The 17,737-nt window shown below is 37.0% G+C and overlaps 1 protein-coding gene across 2 annotated transcripts in view; it reads left to right on the top strand.

Annotated features, from left to right (window-relative positions):
* The window catches only part of ITGA8 (integrin subunit alpha 8), a 125,974-nt gene that overhangs the window by 65,583 nt on the left and 42,654 nt on the right, over positions 1 to 17,737 (top strand). For both annotated transcript variants that reach the window (XM_049798484.1, XM_049798485.1), the window contains exons 21-25: positions 299 to 391; positions 6,000 to 6,079; positions 9,159 to 9,239; positions 13,996 to 14,101; positions 15,949 to 16,107. In XM_049798484.1, the coding sequence (XP_049654441.1) occupies positions 299 to 391; positions 6,000 to 6,079; positions 9,159 to 9,239; positions 13,996 to 14,101; positions 15,949 to 16,107 (519 nt within the window). The remainder of the gene's footprint in view (positions 1 to 298; positions 392 to 5,999; positions 6,080 to 9,158; positions 9,240 to 13,995; positions 14,102 to 15,948; positions 16,108 to 17,737) is intronic.

Here is a 17,737-nt window from a genome sequence, read left to right as displayed (position 1 = left end):
TTTCTGTGTTGAGTCATTATGGCTATAGGAATGATTCACAACAACAAAGCAGTATGTTAAAACTAGAAATAGAGCGATCTCATCATGGCTTTTAAGGTACTGGGAAACTTTCCTGTTTGTTTTTCCCTGGCATCAGTTTTCCCCCATTGTCTGACAATAACCAATTAAATGTTTTGATAGTGCACTAAGCAGGTGACTGAATTTGAAAGAAATGTCACAGTCAAAAAGGCATCACTTTCCCAACTGGATACATTTCACTGTGATCTCTGACTTCCATATTGGTGTCCTTTTGTTACAGGCACTGCGTGTATTGAGCTGTGATTACAAGATGGAAAATGAAACAAGAATGGTGGTTTGTGATCTTGGGAACCCCATGGTGGCTGGCACAAACGTAAGGGAAAACCAGATGCATTTACTGATTTTTATCTTAATTGAATTTTAAAGGGGAGCAAATGGAAATCTATTCAATTAGCAGAGTGTCCCAATAAGCAGCACATAAACCAAATCATTTACATGGACAGGAAATTGTTGGTGTAATAAGAGGCAGAACTGTGCTTCTGAAAAACTAACAATTTGTTCTTCTACAAGATTAATGGTGCTAGACCCTGTGGTTTTTTTCACTTCCTGTAAAGGAGTGACTCAGTTTAAATCACAGAAGTTGCACTAGTATAATAAGAAGAGAATCCTAATCCATTATGTGGTCTGTTTATGTCTCCCTTTTAGTATTCTTTCTGCTTAAGATATGTATAGTCAATGACAGCTTCTTTTGCCTGATTCTCATCTTGAGTGCATAAGGGTGTCGTATCAGGTTATATCATGATTTATATCATGAAAATATGGTTGGAATCAAGTTTTCCTTCAAGTTGTTAATGTCATTCTAAACATTTTCCTGAGACAGCTATTCATAAGTCATACTACACATTAGATGGAACATTGGTAGCCTTGTTTTTACTAAGAGTGGAACTGAATAATGACTGACAATGGACAGCAGATAAGGATTAAACATAGGTTTGGAGATAAAAAAAGTGCTACCCATTCCACAACTGTCATCACTTGTCCCTGTTTCATGACAAAATAGTTCTAGGCATAACTGTTGAACCCAGTAATGTTTGGCCATGGATGCCCTTGCAGAGGAATTCTAGCACTGCTCATAAATTCAAAAATGTTATGAATAATTTTTAACTAAAAACAAATAATCCAAGATAATCATCATCATCATCATCATCATCATCATCTTCTTCTTCTTCTTCTATTTGGGGGGTTTGCAAAGAAACCAAAGCAAATCTCCTTAGTATTTTCAAAATCCCTACTAAGTTAAGGCTTGTCCTATGGAAGATCAATATTTCACTCTTCAGACTGTCTATAGAGGGGTGTTTTCCTGGCCTCTTATGATCTTGAAGCAGTTCCTGTCTGACCCTCGATAAAAGAACTAAATGGGTCATATAATAGGAGATTGGAACTGCAATAGCTTGTTTGGATCATAGGGTTAGCTTCAGATCAGTCACAGAGCTTTTGAAAGTGAATGTGAGACCAGGTGTCTTATGCAGTCATCTGCTTTCATGGTCATAAGTAGTCCCAGAGAGACTCTTTGGGATTACAAGGAGCTGGAAACCATTGAAAAATGAACTCCAGGTGATGGACCTACTGGGACCAAGAACCTGCCTGGTGAGGATCATTCTCTGTAGAACTACTGTGAACTAGAAGTCTGAAGGGGGTGCTATAAACATTTTCTAGGAAGGACATAGAGAGGAGCACTAAGAGGTTTTGTAGTTTTTGTTTTATTCTACTAAATGAAACTCCTAAAAAGTAAGAGTAATTTAAAACATTTCTGAGGAATGGAGTTTTCATAATGGGATGATGGGAGGCAATGATGGGCCAAAGCACTAAATAAATCCCAAATCAAGGCAGATAATTTCTTGTACCAGAAAACCAGCAAATTTAGATACCTGCTCAGTGATTTCCTGGTTAGTCTCATGGCAGAAGCAAATTCTCAAGATACAGACAGAAGTGGACAAGAATCTTGTGAATGATTGGGATGCAGTGGTCGTGAAGGAGAGCATAAAAACCCTTGGGTTTGAAAGATAAAAGGAAGACTAAACACAAGAGACACTAACATTGTATAAGCTAGGAACAAATCTTCATGATTTGCATAAACATAAGCAATGGAAAGGTCTGAGTGTGGAGGTATTAGACTAAGCCCCTCACACTCCTCCCTGTGAATCCAAAGCCCTGTTTCCACATCATCCTTGACCCAAAATGCTAGCAGTGTAAAGACTTTAGGAATGCTATTTGTCAGCCACTAAAGCAGTACTACTCTCACCTGTCTCCTTACGAATTCTCACAGCATAACTAATCCTGGTTTTCTTCAGAATCAGCTCTAGGGCTGCCATAAATGCACTGTTACCAAATATTCCTAAGCAAAATACTTCATAAAGAAAGACTTAGAAGTAGCAGAATAAAACAGCAGTGTTCATAACATGTTTAAGGATATTTTGGCTTATAACAAAAGAATCCAACCCTTGAAAATTAAGGCATATGAAGACAGAGCATTACAAAGCCAGATGGCAAAAGTGTTTGATTATAGTGAATGAAACCTTAAAGCCTAACTTTATCTTTGAAACCAGCTCTCCTGGAAGCTTAGCAAAGGTGAAAGGACTTGAGCTTTTTCAATCCAAATCTATTTATGATGGCAAATGTACTTCCAAAAGTGAAATACCAGCCCTTTGTACAAATTGCATAAATCACGAAAGGTTGCTCTGATCCATTTCCAATTTTGCAAAACAATTCTGCTCTGGCAGGAGATCAGTTATTCTCAAAATATTCAGTCAGAAACGGACTCTTTGTGGAAGTTGTGAGGGAGTGGGAAGGGAGGGCTAGGTCAAAATCAAACATTCCTAAAACTCTTAACTATTGAGTCACTGTAATGACTTTTCAGCACCCTGAAATCCTAGAATTCTTGAACTCTTTAAGATCAACTTCTGAGTATGAGGGTTATGTCAGGATTTTGTGATATAACCCATGGGCTTTTACTGCAGTGGGCTACAGGGTTGTCTGATGCTTCACATCTTCAAAATGTGTTATTGTCATCAAAATCGGCATATGTCTGACTTTTTGAAAATCTGTGACCTTAAAATCACTTACTGGCCACAAAAATTACTTAACCTTTTCAGTAATATCTTTGTGGTTAAAAAAAAACATGAAAAGGTAAAAAAGAAGATAAAAAGAAACAGGAAGGAAAATCACAATACCATATGGCCCAGAATGCAAACTAAATGTCTGTGATACCATCTCACTGGCAAAGAGTGCTCAAAGTACTTATTTATGACACTGAAATGGATCAGACTGATAAGCTTCCTACTGCCCATTCAGTGGCCTTAGCAAGTGAGATATAGGTTTTATTATAAATTCCAGTAGAACAATTTGGAAGTTAATAGAAATTAATAGAAATAAGGTCAGAAGACTGGGAGGTTTGGAAGACCTTCCCTGTTTCTTGGTATGTACCAAACTAATTCTTGAAAAGCACAGAGGTTTTATCTTTCATATGTACTGTAATACACTTCAAAAAAAGCTAGCCCTCTGTCTCCCAGCATACTCCTAGATCCTGTCAAACATAGTAACAGATTAAAGCTTATCAGAAACATCATGTATTTCAAAGATACATGGTGTTACTAACATGGAAAATAATGCAATTTTACTGAAACTAAGTTCACTTGGAAAATTTTAAATAAAATTAAACTATTCTGATAAAATTAATGTCCTACTTAAAAAAGGTTGAGTGATTCCTAAGTTACAAGCTCAAGCAAATTCAACTCCTTTGGCCTCAGTGGATTTTCAGCAAGGGCATGTGAGCATCTTTGCCCCATTATTAGTAGTGGTGTCAAGGGCTACTTGACATTAATGAAGTCATATGACCATACAAAGGGAACATCTGCAGCTTATTAGACTCGTACAGTAGGAGTGTGTTTCAGTATTAAATAAGGAGTTAAGCCTCAGGGGTATAATAGATCATCAAAACTGCAGTTCATGTTTGCTATATCTGAGGAAACCTTTATCTTTGGTCCATCAAATCTTTTTTTCTGCTACAAGTGGAAACAAATTTATATAGACTGATTAGTAAAAACAGTAAGAGAAATGCTGAATTGAATATTTGGAAATTTTTGTCTTAGAGATTAAAAAAATCATTATATTTTTAAAGGTGAATGAAATCTCAATAAAGTTGTTAAAATCATCTCCAAAAAGTAGTCTTAAAAATAGCTTAGACCTCTATTCCAAGTCAGCTATTCAGCTTCTGTTTAATTTAATGAGCATTATCTTTTCATCTTAAAGATTTTACTTCCAAAAAAAGAGATTAGCTACAACTGTGACACTAAAATGGTCAGAATTCAAAGATTTGAACTTGCCATTTCTTTTACGATTACTATATTGCTTTCAGCATAGAAAACTGAAAGAAGTAATTGAAACATGTTAGCTAAGTCTTGTTCTGGAGATGGATTAAGATTCAGTGATGCACAACTGCAAGTCAGGAAACAAGGAAAATTGAATGAAAATTTTTAAAAAATAATGTTTGGGAAAAAGGAATTGCCTAAATATCTGAATTGATACCCACAGAGGAAAATGCCTCCTCTTCAGTGATGTTGAATTTAGGTCCCAAACGTAAAACTCTACATTGTTGTGTCCTGTCCTGTTGCTGACAATGCTGCCCCAAGTATGTTAAGAAAAGCGTGCCAAGCAGACAACTTTTTTTCTTCCCTGCCCTCCGCTGTAATCTAGTCGGATATTGGCAGAGATGAAGGAATGATGTCCTCATTTCCTAATGGCTTTTGATGAATTTCTCAGGAAGATTGTTTTTCCACATTGAGAATATGGGTATATGTAACTATCTTTTTTGAAAAAATGAAAGCAAAGTGTGCAAGTTATCCAGCAGGAAATTCTACCATCAGGCAATAGGGGAGGTGCGGAGGAGTGAGAAGTTGTATAAGATTACAGGCTGTAGACTTTGCTGTCAGTCTCAATACAAAATTCACATTTTTAAAAAAAATTACTAGATTAAAAATATGTGCAGTTGAAATGAGGCAATTAAAAACATTAATTTAAACATTGCAGCACAATTTTATTAATTTATCGTGGAGGGCAGATGGCATCTTCCCCAGCTCCCCTGCCACTTACATACTGGGGCTGTAAATACATCCACCGAGGGTTACAGAGACTCCACCATATGCTATTGTATATTCCTTCTTCAGTTAGCCCTGCAATTCCATTCTGTCTTCTGAATTAACTTGTTCTGCTTACTCTGTGCCCTTCTTGCAAGGCAAATGGAAATTATTAGAGGGAGGAAGCAAGGTCTGCATATATACAAGGGAGCACCAGTGGAAGCCCTTATCCCCTTCAGTGTGTTTTACCCTCTATATTCTGTGGTCACACACTGCACGTTGTGGCAAACTAAACTGCAAATATAACTTTGAAGTTGTATTCCCCTTAACTGAACAGCAATGAAAAAACTCAAACAAAATCAAATTAAAACATTGAGCTGCTGCTAATCTAGCCTCTAGAAGAAAAATATGTGATCAGTCAGGCCCGCAACACCTAAAATATGCAGCTCACCTGTCATAGTTACAGAGACAATGTGAGGAGCAGGAAGCCCTGGAGACCTGGATGGAGGCAGGCTTGAGAGTTGCCAGACAGCTATAATTTTCTTTTGGCTTGGCAGAGTAGAGCAAAGACTGTCTAGATGAAGAAGGGCCCACCACTGTGTTCTTGGGAGTATGCTTTTCTGATCCTCTTGATCTTTCCTCCGTCCAGCCAAGTTTTAAATCTGGTGACATACACAGGGAGGATGGTATTTTTTCCTGAAAACAGCTAGATAATATTATGTCATACTAATTTTGAAAAAGCAACAGTATCCTATACAAGTCTGTGAAATGCAATGTTGAACAGTACTGCTTTCTTGGTATGGAGAGACCAACCATTTTTAGTAACCTGTTGTTTTGTTTCTTTCTCAGTTCTCTACAGGCATTCGATTTTCTGTTCAGCATTTTGAAAATGCAGATTTCAGCATCAATTTTGAGCTTCAGATAAAAAGGTTAGATGTTTTATCAACACTATGGTTATTTAAATTCTGAATTCATATTGATATCTGAAGTGTAATATATAAGAAGGTCACTCTAACTCTTCAGTGTCAGTAGTTATATCATGGGCTTTCCTATGGCAGCTTTCTTCAGGAGGATTTGTGGAGTTGCAGCCTTGTTAGCTTTTAGCAAAATCAATCTTAGACTTATTCTCATGATTTTATTTTGTTAAAATTCAGGTTAACTGATTTTGGTCAGTGTTACAAAGTTCTACAGATTTGCCAAATTTGCACTTTGTTTTCCACTTCAGAAGTAATGAACAGTGATCACTTTGTAATGAAGTTCTGTATTTAAAAACATATCATGCTTTGAAAAAAAAAAAAAGACATGCCACTTCTTCACAATTTAGAAAATAAAAGGAGAACAGTTAAAATCTGCTCAACAGATTTACTGGCATGAAGAGAAAACTGTTTCAGTTGGATGCAGGTGTACCTTTGTCCTTTTTCCATTAGTTTCCTCCACATTTGTGGGGCTGAAATGTTACTGCTGGAGAATCTTCTGGTTTATGCTGAGCAGTACTTCCTCCACAGGGCTGAAAAAGCACAGGACAGGCTGGGTTAGGATAACATCAAGAACAAACCTGGGACTTTTCAGTAGGTGACAGGGCTTCTGCTCCATCTGTCCTCATCAAATATACGCTGGAGTTCCTGATGGGGCCCTCCCTGCCCCACACACAGAGACTTAATTGCTAATGTCTGGCCTTTAATGAGGGCCTTGATCATGTTCACTATGGTAAGTAACTGAGACATTTAAAATGTTTAAGTCATGTTTCCACAATGTAACCCTTGAAGGAAAGAACATGCAGAAACTTGGGAAGGGCACAGCAACACCACAGAAGATGATGAGGTGCCTCTTCAGGCCTCAGCCCTCTTCCAGGGTTCTGGCTAGTGAGCTGGAGACTATGGGAACATGGGCATGGGCTCCTCCAGAGGGAGATAGAAGATATAACATCTAGCTTGTAGGTCCCCTGTCCATACCACTGTTCACTGTCAGGTCATTAATGCAAGCAATACAGTTTTAAATGGGTATCAGAGGCTCTATTTACTGCACTTTTCATGCTGTGAAATTGGGAATGTTCAGAGCTTTTTGGGTAGCTAGATCTTCCTAGGTAGTAAGAGTTGAGGGTAAGTCACTTTCGCAGAAAAAGTGACAAGATACTGAGGAATAAGTCTGAACTTCAGGAGATAGCAATATCTCATGCTTCCTCCATGAGTGTGACCCACTGAAATGTAAAGGGAGGAAACCTGTAGGGCTACCAGAAAGAACAGTTTCCACAAACTGGTATCAAAATGCTGAAGAGCACCCAGCTACTTTTAAAAAAAAAAAAAAGGGGGGGGGGGAAAGAAAGTAAAATTTCTTGCATAGGAAATGTACTCTACAGTTAAATTCACTGCTTTGTACATTCATTTGCAAGCAGCACTACAGTTTGTGCACTTCTATGTCCTTAGTAAGCAGGTAAAACAATCTTAAAATAAAAAGGAAACAGAAATCCACAATGCAGAGAGAGGAATTTACCTAAATGGAAGGAAAAGGAAGCAGAGAACATGTCTTGAATTTGTGCCCTCCTCTGAGTTATTCAAAAGAGAGACCTTTAATTTACTCTAAAACATCAAGTGGAAAATAAATATTTTGGTTTGCAAGACTGAAGTTCTTTACTTATCAGAAATAAGCAAGAGGCTGGGTAGCGTCTTGAAATCTGATTCCTTTTCTGATACGGATTTTGCTAGGTGATTATATACCCCTGATAGGGAGATGTCCTGGCCCTTTTATTTAAACTATTTTCTTCTCTACAAAATACCATAAAGCACAAAAAAGATTTGAATACCAAATATATATGATCAAAATCTCTATTTTAGCTGTATGGAAAGCAGTAGCATTATACAAATTGAAGAAGAACTTATTCTAACAAATTAGTGGTATAGTCATACTTGAAGCAATTTTTGTACTTTTGTAATGGCTGTAGAGGATTACATCAAAAGTTCAAATTATGTTTGAGGGGAATCTGCATTAGTTTACAAACAAATTAGAGCTGCTCCTAATTTTAGCAATCTGTAACCAAAAAGCCTGGATCAAAGCAATATTGCCCTTTACTCCACAGGAGTCAGTTGCTGGGAATGCTGGCCTCCTCTGCATGTTTCCGTTTGACTGATGCTGCCCAGATGTGATAACAGTAAACTGTGACGGCAATAGAAACTTAGTCTCCATGAAGCAAGGAAGTACTTCTATACTTGCTTGGAAAAAACCTCCAAACTTAGTATCATTAATCCCATAATTAAATAAATTCTAAGTCTGTAATTTATTTTCACTGTTTTCATGAATTTGAACCTGCAAACCTTTCTCTACATGAGTGGGGTATAGTCACAGGAATGGCCTTTTGAAGTAAGAGAAACTACCTTTATTACTAAGGATCTGCAATAAGAAAAGACAATAAAATGACTGAGAGCACTAGGCTTTAAACATAGGCATCTGTTTTCACTGTGAAGTGGGATTAAGAGTGTAAACACTCTCTGGATAGGGGAGGGAAGAAAATAAGAAAGGTAAAGAAACAGTTTATTTTTGTTCCTTTTTCTTTAAAGACTCTGTCATGCAGAAGTCACAAGTTTGGAGAGTCATAAAAGCAAATGTTATTATAACAAAGCCTATATCTTGTTCATTAACACTGCCTTCCTCCAATGCATGAAACACCCTTGTATTCTATTAAGATACTCCTATCCATACAGACAGCCAAGTTGAACAAAGGAATTTACATGATATTCTGAGCTAAATGAATTTGTATCATTATATTCACACATAGGATTATTTAAAGGAAGCTTGAGTTGATTATATTATTAAACATGTGATGACCTCAAATAATATCCAGCTCAAATACTAGTGTCTTGCAAGACTGAAGAGTGGCAATAGCAAGCCCATGGTGTAATACGTCTAATGGCATTGCTTCCTAATTTTAATCCTTGTGGTATTCAGTGCTGTATCCATAACAATCTAGAGTTCTGCTAAATAACCTCTTTTAATCCTTGTACATGTCTTTTCCAGTTCTAACAAGATTAATCCCACCAGCAATTTAGTTAACCTCCACATCAACATCAGCGCTGTGGCTCAAGTACAGATTAGAGGGTAAGTATTCGACCATTTCAATCCATAACGATAACTATATTTTATATTGAATCTTTCCACATATAATAATCCCATGTAGTGAATCTTTTGACATATTATAATCCCAAATGCCTTATCCACCAAGAACACCTGAGAATTCCCAGGGAATCTCACCCCTGCAAGCCTTGCAGGATGGAGCTTCTAAGGATTTACCAGGTCATGTAGGGCACGACTGCCCACATGGACTCCAGTAAACTTGCTGAGTGTCTGTGCAATTGCAGCACACTGTAGGATCCCACATTGTAGTAACACAAGTCAGAGCCAACATTTTATTTAGGCATTCAAATTGTGTATGGATGTTAGTAGTACCAAATGCCTGTTCATATGTATAGGTCTGCTTGTGCAACCACTTAGGTACTTAATTCTGAATACCAAAGCACAATCTGCTGCTTTTATGACTGAAATGATGAAACATATTATGGGAAGGCATATACGAATAGCAGAGTGAGGCCTTTGGAGAAAGGATGAATAGGGAATGACAAGAGGTCAACCAGCTACTACTGTAGGATTCTTACATTTCCATCTGAAGCAGGTGCCTGTCCACTGACACAAGGGATGCCAAAACTAAACAATCACAGGATATGATCAAAGATAATTATTTCTATCTATTTTCACATACAGCTTGGTTTCAGAATCTATAAAATGCAATTAGGTGATAAGAAGCTCAGACTAGCCCGTAAAATCTTGGAACTAGACTTCTATCCTGGCATCCTGAAGGAAGTCAGCAGGATGTTCTTTTAAAGGAAATAATTCCCCAAAATGGTTTTTGTCTGGGATCTCAGATTTCCTACATCTCCTTTTCTCAAACTACAGCTCTGGACCTTAACCATTCTCAGCTCTGCAAGGGGAGAACAGGAGGTACATAGCCCAGCTTCACTCCCACAGTCAGGCCCTGAGGTTTGGCTGATGCAAGAGGTGTAGATGTCTCTTACATGATGCACCTCAAGGGGCTCCCTTAGGTGTAAACAAATAAAAATGCATTTATTTATGCTTTTATGGATTTATAAAAATCCATTTATTGTTATCACTCTAAGACAATACTTTGACTACCTAGTGCCAGCAGAGAGTCAAATCATTTTGCAGATCACAGAGATTATGTTTTCTGCTCTAATATTCAATCTAAATCAGGGAAATTTTTTAAGTATTTCATTTTTGTAAGATTTTTCTAGGTTAAGAAGACTAATCCTAAGGCTAGAGTTAGGTGGAAAAAAGAGGACTGGAACTCAAAGACTGTGGATATATGTTAATGCATATATTTCTGAAAAGGAACAGTTGAAAGACATGTTTACAAAGAACAGAAATAAGAGTATTATTTGCATTTTCTGTAGTTGGTGATCTAGGGAAATGAGCTGGATAGGAAGAGAGGTGAAAAATACAAGATTAGGGGAAAGGTGACACAGAAAGAGAAGTAGAAGCTGAGGAGGTAAGAACCAGAGGGGTTAGTTGCTGCGCTGCACATGTGTGAGAAAATGTTGGGAGCCAGTTAACTGCTAGACGTTGCCACAGGTGGACACCCAGGTTAAGGACTGGATGGAGTTTCAGTGCATCGATGAAATGGTTATGGATACATACATGAGACTTCTCACGTAAGGGCTGCTTCCAGTGCTGTGGATTCTGGTTTTTTCAGTGAGGTTGCTCATAACTTTCATAGAAAAATCTTACAAACTTTTGTCCTGTTTGCAAAATTTTTGGAAACTTTTTTTGCCTCCATCACGTTCTTTCTGTGCCATAGTGGGTTCCTTTTCATGAAAAGTGCTGTAACAGGTAAACAGATAGACACCAAAAAATGACCAAAACATCCTTGGTTCTTAAATACAGCATGGCCACAAGTGGAAAAAGTGGCTTGAATTGCTGCCTGCAGTGCTAAGAAACAGGTCATTAAATACAGAGGAATTACTTAATTGAATGACTTCCAGTTCCTTTCCTCTTAAGTCTTTTAGTTTTCTTATTAGCTATAGCATGCATGTACAAAGGAAAATTCCCAAATGCTTTGTTGACAGATTTTGCTAATTACTCAGAGATGCTAAAGCATACAGCTCCAAGGGAACCATTTGCTCACAATTTCCTAGATAAAAATAGAAGTGAGACTGTGTCCACATTTGGACTGGAAAATTTCTTGCATTGGTTTCCCTACCACTCTGCACAGAGTTGCATGAAGTGGGACTGGAATCATTGTACATTTTACTGAGGAAAAGTAAGTAGTTATCAAATTGTGTGTATGCATACATGCATATATACTTGCATAGTGGACCCATGCAAATTCTGCCTCTATGAGAAAGGAAATCTTCTTCAATATCCTATTCAAAACAAATTTAAGATAATTCCTTAGATAGTTCATTCAATGAGCAATTGCTCTGATAACATAGATTTGATAAGTCTGCTTACCTTTTTTTCCTCTAAAAATGTAAGAGTTTTATAGATGTAATTGTTATTTCCCACTGCTGAAAGAGCACTAGAGGAATGAGGCATTCAGGAAGGAAGTAATTTGGATTTGCAGCTGGCAGAATTCTTATTGTATAACCCATATAAGCTTTTTTTGTAAAACATACTTCCTTTGCCTTATTTTTCAGTGCTTTTGTTTAACTGATTGTCACCTAAAAGTCTAGGAAAAACCCTCACCTAATAAATCATTCGAATGTTAAAAATATTCTGTTAAATGCAAAATATAATAGTGAAAAGAGGATTTCTGTTTAATTTGATCTGATTTTGCTACTTTCATGTCAATAGCAGAAGTCCTCAAGATAACTGTAAAATCTGTTAAAATAAATTTTGTTATATTTTTTATAATAATTTGAATTGAATGCCTACATTTATATTTTGCACTTTGTAATTCTGTGGATAAGAAAAACACTGCAATAGAAAACACTGGTTTTTGAAACCTCATGCCTCCTTCTTTCTGTCTATGTACAGTTTCTGGTTTGCAAATTTTTGCGGTAGCTTAAGGGACTCTGTGACTTAGGGTTTCTAACAACAGAGGAAAGTTCCTATTCTCCAACAAAAATTAGTAATTAAAATTCTTACTGGAAACAAGGCCATTTGTGAAATATAACAAGTTAGGCTAAGTACCTCATCTGAAATGACTTTTTAATGAATATGTTTCATTTCCTTTATTATTTGGTTTGGCTTGTAAATTTGTCCTCTGGCATACTTGTTAGTACAAACTGCTGGCCTTTCAAAGTCTGAGGAAGTATTTAGAGTTAGCAGGATACTCCAGGATACCCTAAATTTCACAAAGACTTTTACTTTAGCTGGTTGGTATTAAGTTGTTCATCTCTGGGATCACTTGCTGCTTAGAGAAGCCATATTCTGTAGAAAAGTTTCTATCAAACATTTCATTCACTGTATATGACATAAGAGCTGAAAGCAAGAACAATTTGTTTCTTCCTAAAGTATTTTAAAATGTCAGCATTTGTAACAAAAACATCCAGTCTTGTGTTCTCTTCTTCAAGGGGCAATCTGCAGCGGTGCTTTCTCTGTTTAGACTCAAGGGAAACTGAATTAACATCGATGGATAGAAGTCCATCATTTTAGTCAAATGTTATATTCTGAAAAAAACTCATTAGAAATTCTTTTTTAACAGTTTTCTGTCAGCAAACTTCCAGCTTTGGCAGAACAAGCATTGAAATTTTATGGCTTTTCTTTAAGCTAAAGATTCTGGAAACAGCAAAACTGAGTGAGAGTGAAGGGTAATACTTAACTGTTTTAGCATCAAAAGCTACTTTCAGATGACAGATGTCTGTGCCAGAACTCACCTACCATGCTAAAATAAATTCTTGGGATCTGATTTCCCAACTTCTCAACAACTGAATAAGGTTAAAGTTGGCATCTGAATGGGACCCCTCCAAGGAACTTGCGGTTTTTATGGGAAATAAAATGCGTGTGATTCAAATAAAAACATTAACAGAATATTACTTGGTCCTTTCTTGAGGTCAGACAGAGGAAGAAAGGAAAAATAAAATAGTAGAAGGAAAGAAAGGTGTCAAATATTTAGTCACTTTTCTTCATTTATGTTTGATTTACATGTTGCAAGTTACAGCAGTGTTTCAGGGAATGCCTTAGCTGCCACTTTGTTTGCAAAGCAAAAGGGAAGCCTGGAGCACTCATAAGGGCTCTAGTCCTGAATTCAGTTTCTTCATAAAGCAATTTCCATTGTGACATTATGGAAGTCACAGTACCTCAGTTTCCCACCGGTAAAATGAGATAGACTACTTTGCAAGGTTTTTTAAAGGAATAATAACAGAGGTTATAAGGAATTTATAGTCAGAACAGTTAAATAAATATCTAAAAATGTACTGCAAGGAAGGAAGATGCATAGCATTAAACATCTACAGGCTTTAAATGGAAATAAGAAAATACATTTGTTTATGTATCTTTACTGTAGTTTTCTGGATAATGTATTCAGATACCTCACCAGTACGAATGATGTAAATGCCTGACACACTGCATTCCTCTCTCCAAATAGAGTCACTCCCTTGTCTGGAAAGGAACATTGATCAGAGGAAGTATGAAACTAAATGTACACGCTCAGTAGTCTGTAAGGACTGGGTAGTACTTTATGGAAGCATTGTATTGTTCACCTCACCTAATTCTAATGAATGTGCCCAAATGAAATGCCCTTAAGAGCTCAGGTTTCTATAGTGGTCTTAATTTTTTTCTAAAAGTAATGCAGCTGATCACTGATAACAGTTACTGTTTTAATCTGCTTTATATATTACAGAGTGTCTCACCCCCCAACAATTATTTTGCCGCTTCACAACTGGGAACCCAAAGAAGAACCTACAAAAGAAGAAGAACTTGGTCCTTTAGTAGAACACATCTATGAGGTAAAAATGATATACATTGCCACAGGACCCCATGCTGTTCCCATTGAAATCCTGATGAATTTGGTTTATTGTCTTTATCTGCAACTAGATAGAGCCACAAATGTAAATATTCTGACTTTAGCACATGACCCAAATTTAATCTGGGAATTCAGAACCCTAGTATCTCTTCCTGTTACTGGAGGAGATACTAGTTTATGCTAGGAGTCTGTCTTTGACATTTAAGGGACCTATAAATATTTTGGGTGTTTGACAAGAATTTAAAACAGTACTTACAAGCTCATCACAATCAGTGCCAAATATTTTCAGTGATTTGACTGGTTTTTCATTAAAAACTTTGAGTTTTGTGCACAGGAAAAAATATGTTTCCTTTGAAATTTAGCTAAAAGAAAAAAAAACTGTAGACCTACCTGTAACTTGTTAGTTACCTCATTGCACAGAAAATGTTCTGTTGAAAAGAACTCGTAATGTTTGAAGTATACATATTTCCACCTTGCATTGTTGTTGGGCTTTTTCTATGGGTGATTCATCAATTAAAAGAGAAGAGTTCAGGTTAGAAAAAAGTGCATTGAGTGAACTCCATGGAATACAGACCATCTCTGCAATCTCATGGATGACCTTTATTCTAGGGGGTAAAAGAGAGTGATTCACATATGGTTATAATTCACAAACAAGAACTCAAGAAAATACAAGCAACTGAGCAGTGTAAGATTACAATTTGCATGACTAATACTAAACTCTAATGAATCAGACTGTAAAATAATACAAAATATTATTAGTGAATTCCTCATCTTAACACATTTCTCTAAACAGAAAAATCTCTAAATCTTCTTGTGTCAAGCATTTGGGCTGTTTGTGGAACTATGTACGTGACTTCAAATGTATTAAAATAGTTACAGTGTTTAGTCACAGTGATCAAAGAAAGTGCTTTCATGGTTTATTGATATCAGCAATGCATAAAAAAGCCAAAAAAACTATACTGAAGATGATGTAAGATTGAAAGTGGGTTTTATATGGTTCTAAATAAAGCTCATCAGTCACAAAAATTTTACACATTTAAAAAAAAGGAGGTTTTCACATCTCTAGAAACTTTGAGTAAAGCTCCATGGTGTTCTGCTTCTTTAGCTCTCATGCCCAGTGTTAACACATATCCAAACTTCCTGTGGTCATCAGATATTTTCAAACTGTAAACTGATATAAGAAAACTATTTTAATAGCCCAGATTTTTTATTTTCTATTGTTTCTATCTATACACATTTTCCCAGAAAAGAATAATGTCCTGGGATGTTACTTTAGGAAAACTAGTTCCTTTTTTTATTTTGGGGAAATTTGAACTGAGAAGTGTTGAAAATAGAGTTCTTAACCACAAAAACTAGTTTAAACTCTGCTATACCTTCTATTCCTGCACCCTGACATGTGATTCTTTTGTGTCCTGAAGTTTCAGCTACTATTTTCAAGTATGTTCTGTTAAGGTTCATTGTGTGTATTTGTATATAGTGTCTTTTGCTAGTGTGTTTTGGTTTGGGTTTTTAATACTTTATTAGGTAATTTCAGCTCTTTCATATGTAGGAAAAAATGGGAAAGGTGATCAATTTCTTGAATACAGACTCAGACAAAAAAGGTTGTTCTCCCAGATTTGCCACTGGCTTTGTGACTAACATAGAGAAGTCCTTTTCCCCTACCTGCCACAGATTCTTCATCAATAAAATGATATCAATAATCTATACATCTTTCCCAAAGTACTTCAAGGCTGTGGACACTAAGAATTTGAAAATGTCTTAAGTGGTGGTTGCTGTGTTTTTTGTTGTTATTTACTGCCTTCGAAAGTATTGATGATATTTGTTTGCCAGCTGCACAATATAGGACCAAGTGCCATCAACAATACAGTTCTCCATGTCGGTTGGCCTGCGTCAAGTCGAGAAGAATTTCTTCTTTATATTCTTCATATTCAGACACATGGACCATTGCACTGTCAGACGAGCTCTCCTATTAATACAATGCAAATAAAGGTAAGTCAGACCCTTTTATTTCCAACCCTGTCTGCATTTTACTTGATTTTTTTCTGCCTACACTTCATGATGGGATGGAGCTTTTGGGGAATGTGACCCTGAGATCATTTTCCTGGGTAAGAAGCAAGATATAGATAGTCTATAATGTTTCCAGTGTGACAGTTGTATTGCATGGTATGTGTTTGGTTTCTGTACTCTTCTTATCTGAAGAAACTTGTATTTTGATTCAGTACCATACCATTAGATACAAGATAATTTTTTAAATGGAAATTTGCAGGGTTTTCCTTGAGGGTCATTTTTAACATGGCTTTGAATAAATGACACAGAATTTTTCAGTTCTCATGAGACCCTGAAAATTCTTGTGTCCTAAGGAGTATGTTAATTCAGAAAGTCATATGTACAGCAGTGCTTAGCAGATGAACTCCCAAAGATGACGTAAACCTTTCTTAGGTTAAGGGATGCACATAGCTCTTCAGTTGAGTCTGATACAACCTAGCACTGGTTTGTTTATCAAAAAGTCTTACATCTGAACCTGTTAACAGTGGGGAAAATCCATTATAGCACAATAATGTAATATCGTTAAATTGAAAGACATGAACTTCTCAGAGCTGCTTATTTAATAGAGAGCAGACAGCCACCACGTATTGTAGCATTAATTATTTTTAAAGGATGTAACACAATTTTAGGTTTTTATTCCAATACAAATAATTTACAGCTAATTTTATGTAATGTGATTTGGTGTTTTAGAATCATAGGTGATTTGTTTTTTTAGAATCATAGGCTAATTCAGGGTGGAATAGACTTCACGAGTATTCTCATCCAACATCCTGCTCAAGCAGGGTCAGCTGTGAGATCAGACTAGGTTGTTCAGGGCTTTATCCAGTCCGGTCTTTAAAACATCCAAGGACAAAACCTCTCTGGGCAAATTATGCTGCTCCTTGATTGTCCTTATGTGGAAAAGGTTTTTCCCTGCATCCAGTCTGAACCTCTCCTTTTTCAACTTATGCACATTGCCTGTCATCATCCCACCAGGCACCTCTGTGAAAAGCCTGGCTCCATTTTTGTGATAACATTCTCACTCTGACAGCTTTGGTCCCCCCAAAGCTTCTCATCTCTGGGCTGAACAAGCACTGGTCCCTCAGCCTCTCCCTGCAAGACAAGTGTTGCAGCCCTGAGCACCCCTGGGGGCCCTCCACTGAACTCATTCCAATATATTGATCTCTGTCTTCTGCTGAGGCTCCAGAAATGGATGTTGTATCTACATTTGGTCTAATGAGTGCTGAGCAGATGGAAGTAATCATAGAATCATAGAATGGTTTGGGTTGGAAGGGACCTTAAAGATCATCTGGTTCCAACCCCTCTGCCATGGGCAGGGACACCTTCCACTAGACCAGGCTGCTCAAAGCCCTGTCCAACCTGGCCTTGAACTCTTCCAGGGATGGGGCATCCACAACTTCTCTGGGCAACCTGTTCCAGGGCCTCACCACCCTCACAGTAAAAAAATTCTTCCTTACATCTAATCTAAATCTACCCTCTTTCAGTTTACAGTTGTTACCCCTTGTCCTATTACTGCACGCCCTTGTAAAATGTCCTTCTCCAGCTTTCTTCTTGTAGGTCCCTTTAAGTACTG

Source organism: Accipiter gentilis, chromosome 4 (assembly GCF_929443795.1).
Source record: "Accipiter gentilis chromosome 4, bAccGen1.1, whole genome shotgun sequence".
Lineage (NCBI taxonomy): Eukaryota > Metazoa > Chordata > Aves > Accipitriformes > Accipitridae > Astur > Astur gentilis.
Note: the sequence above shows the minus strand (reverse complement) of the source record. Positions and strands in the feature narration are given on the sequence as shown.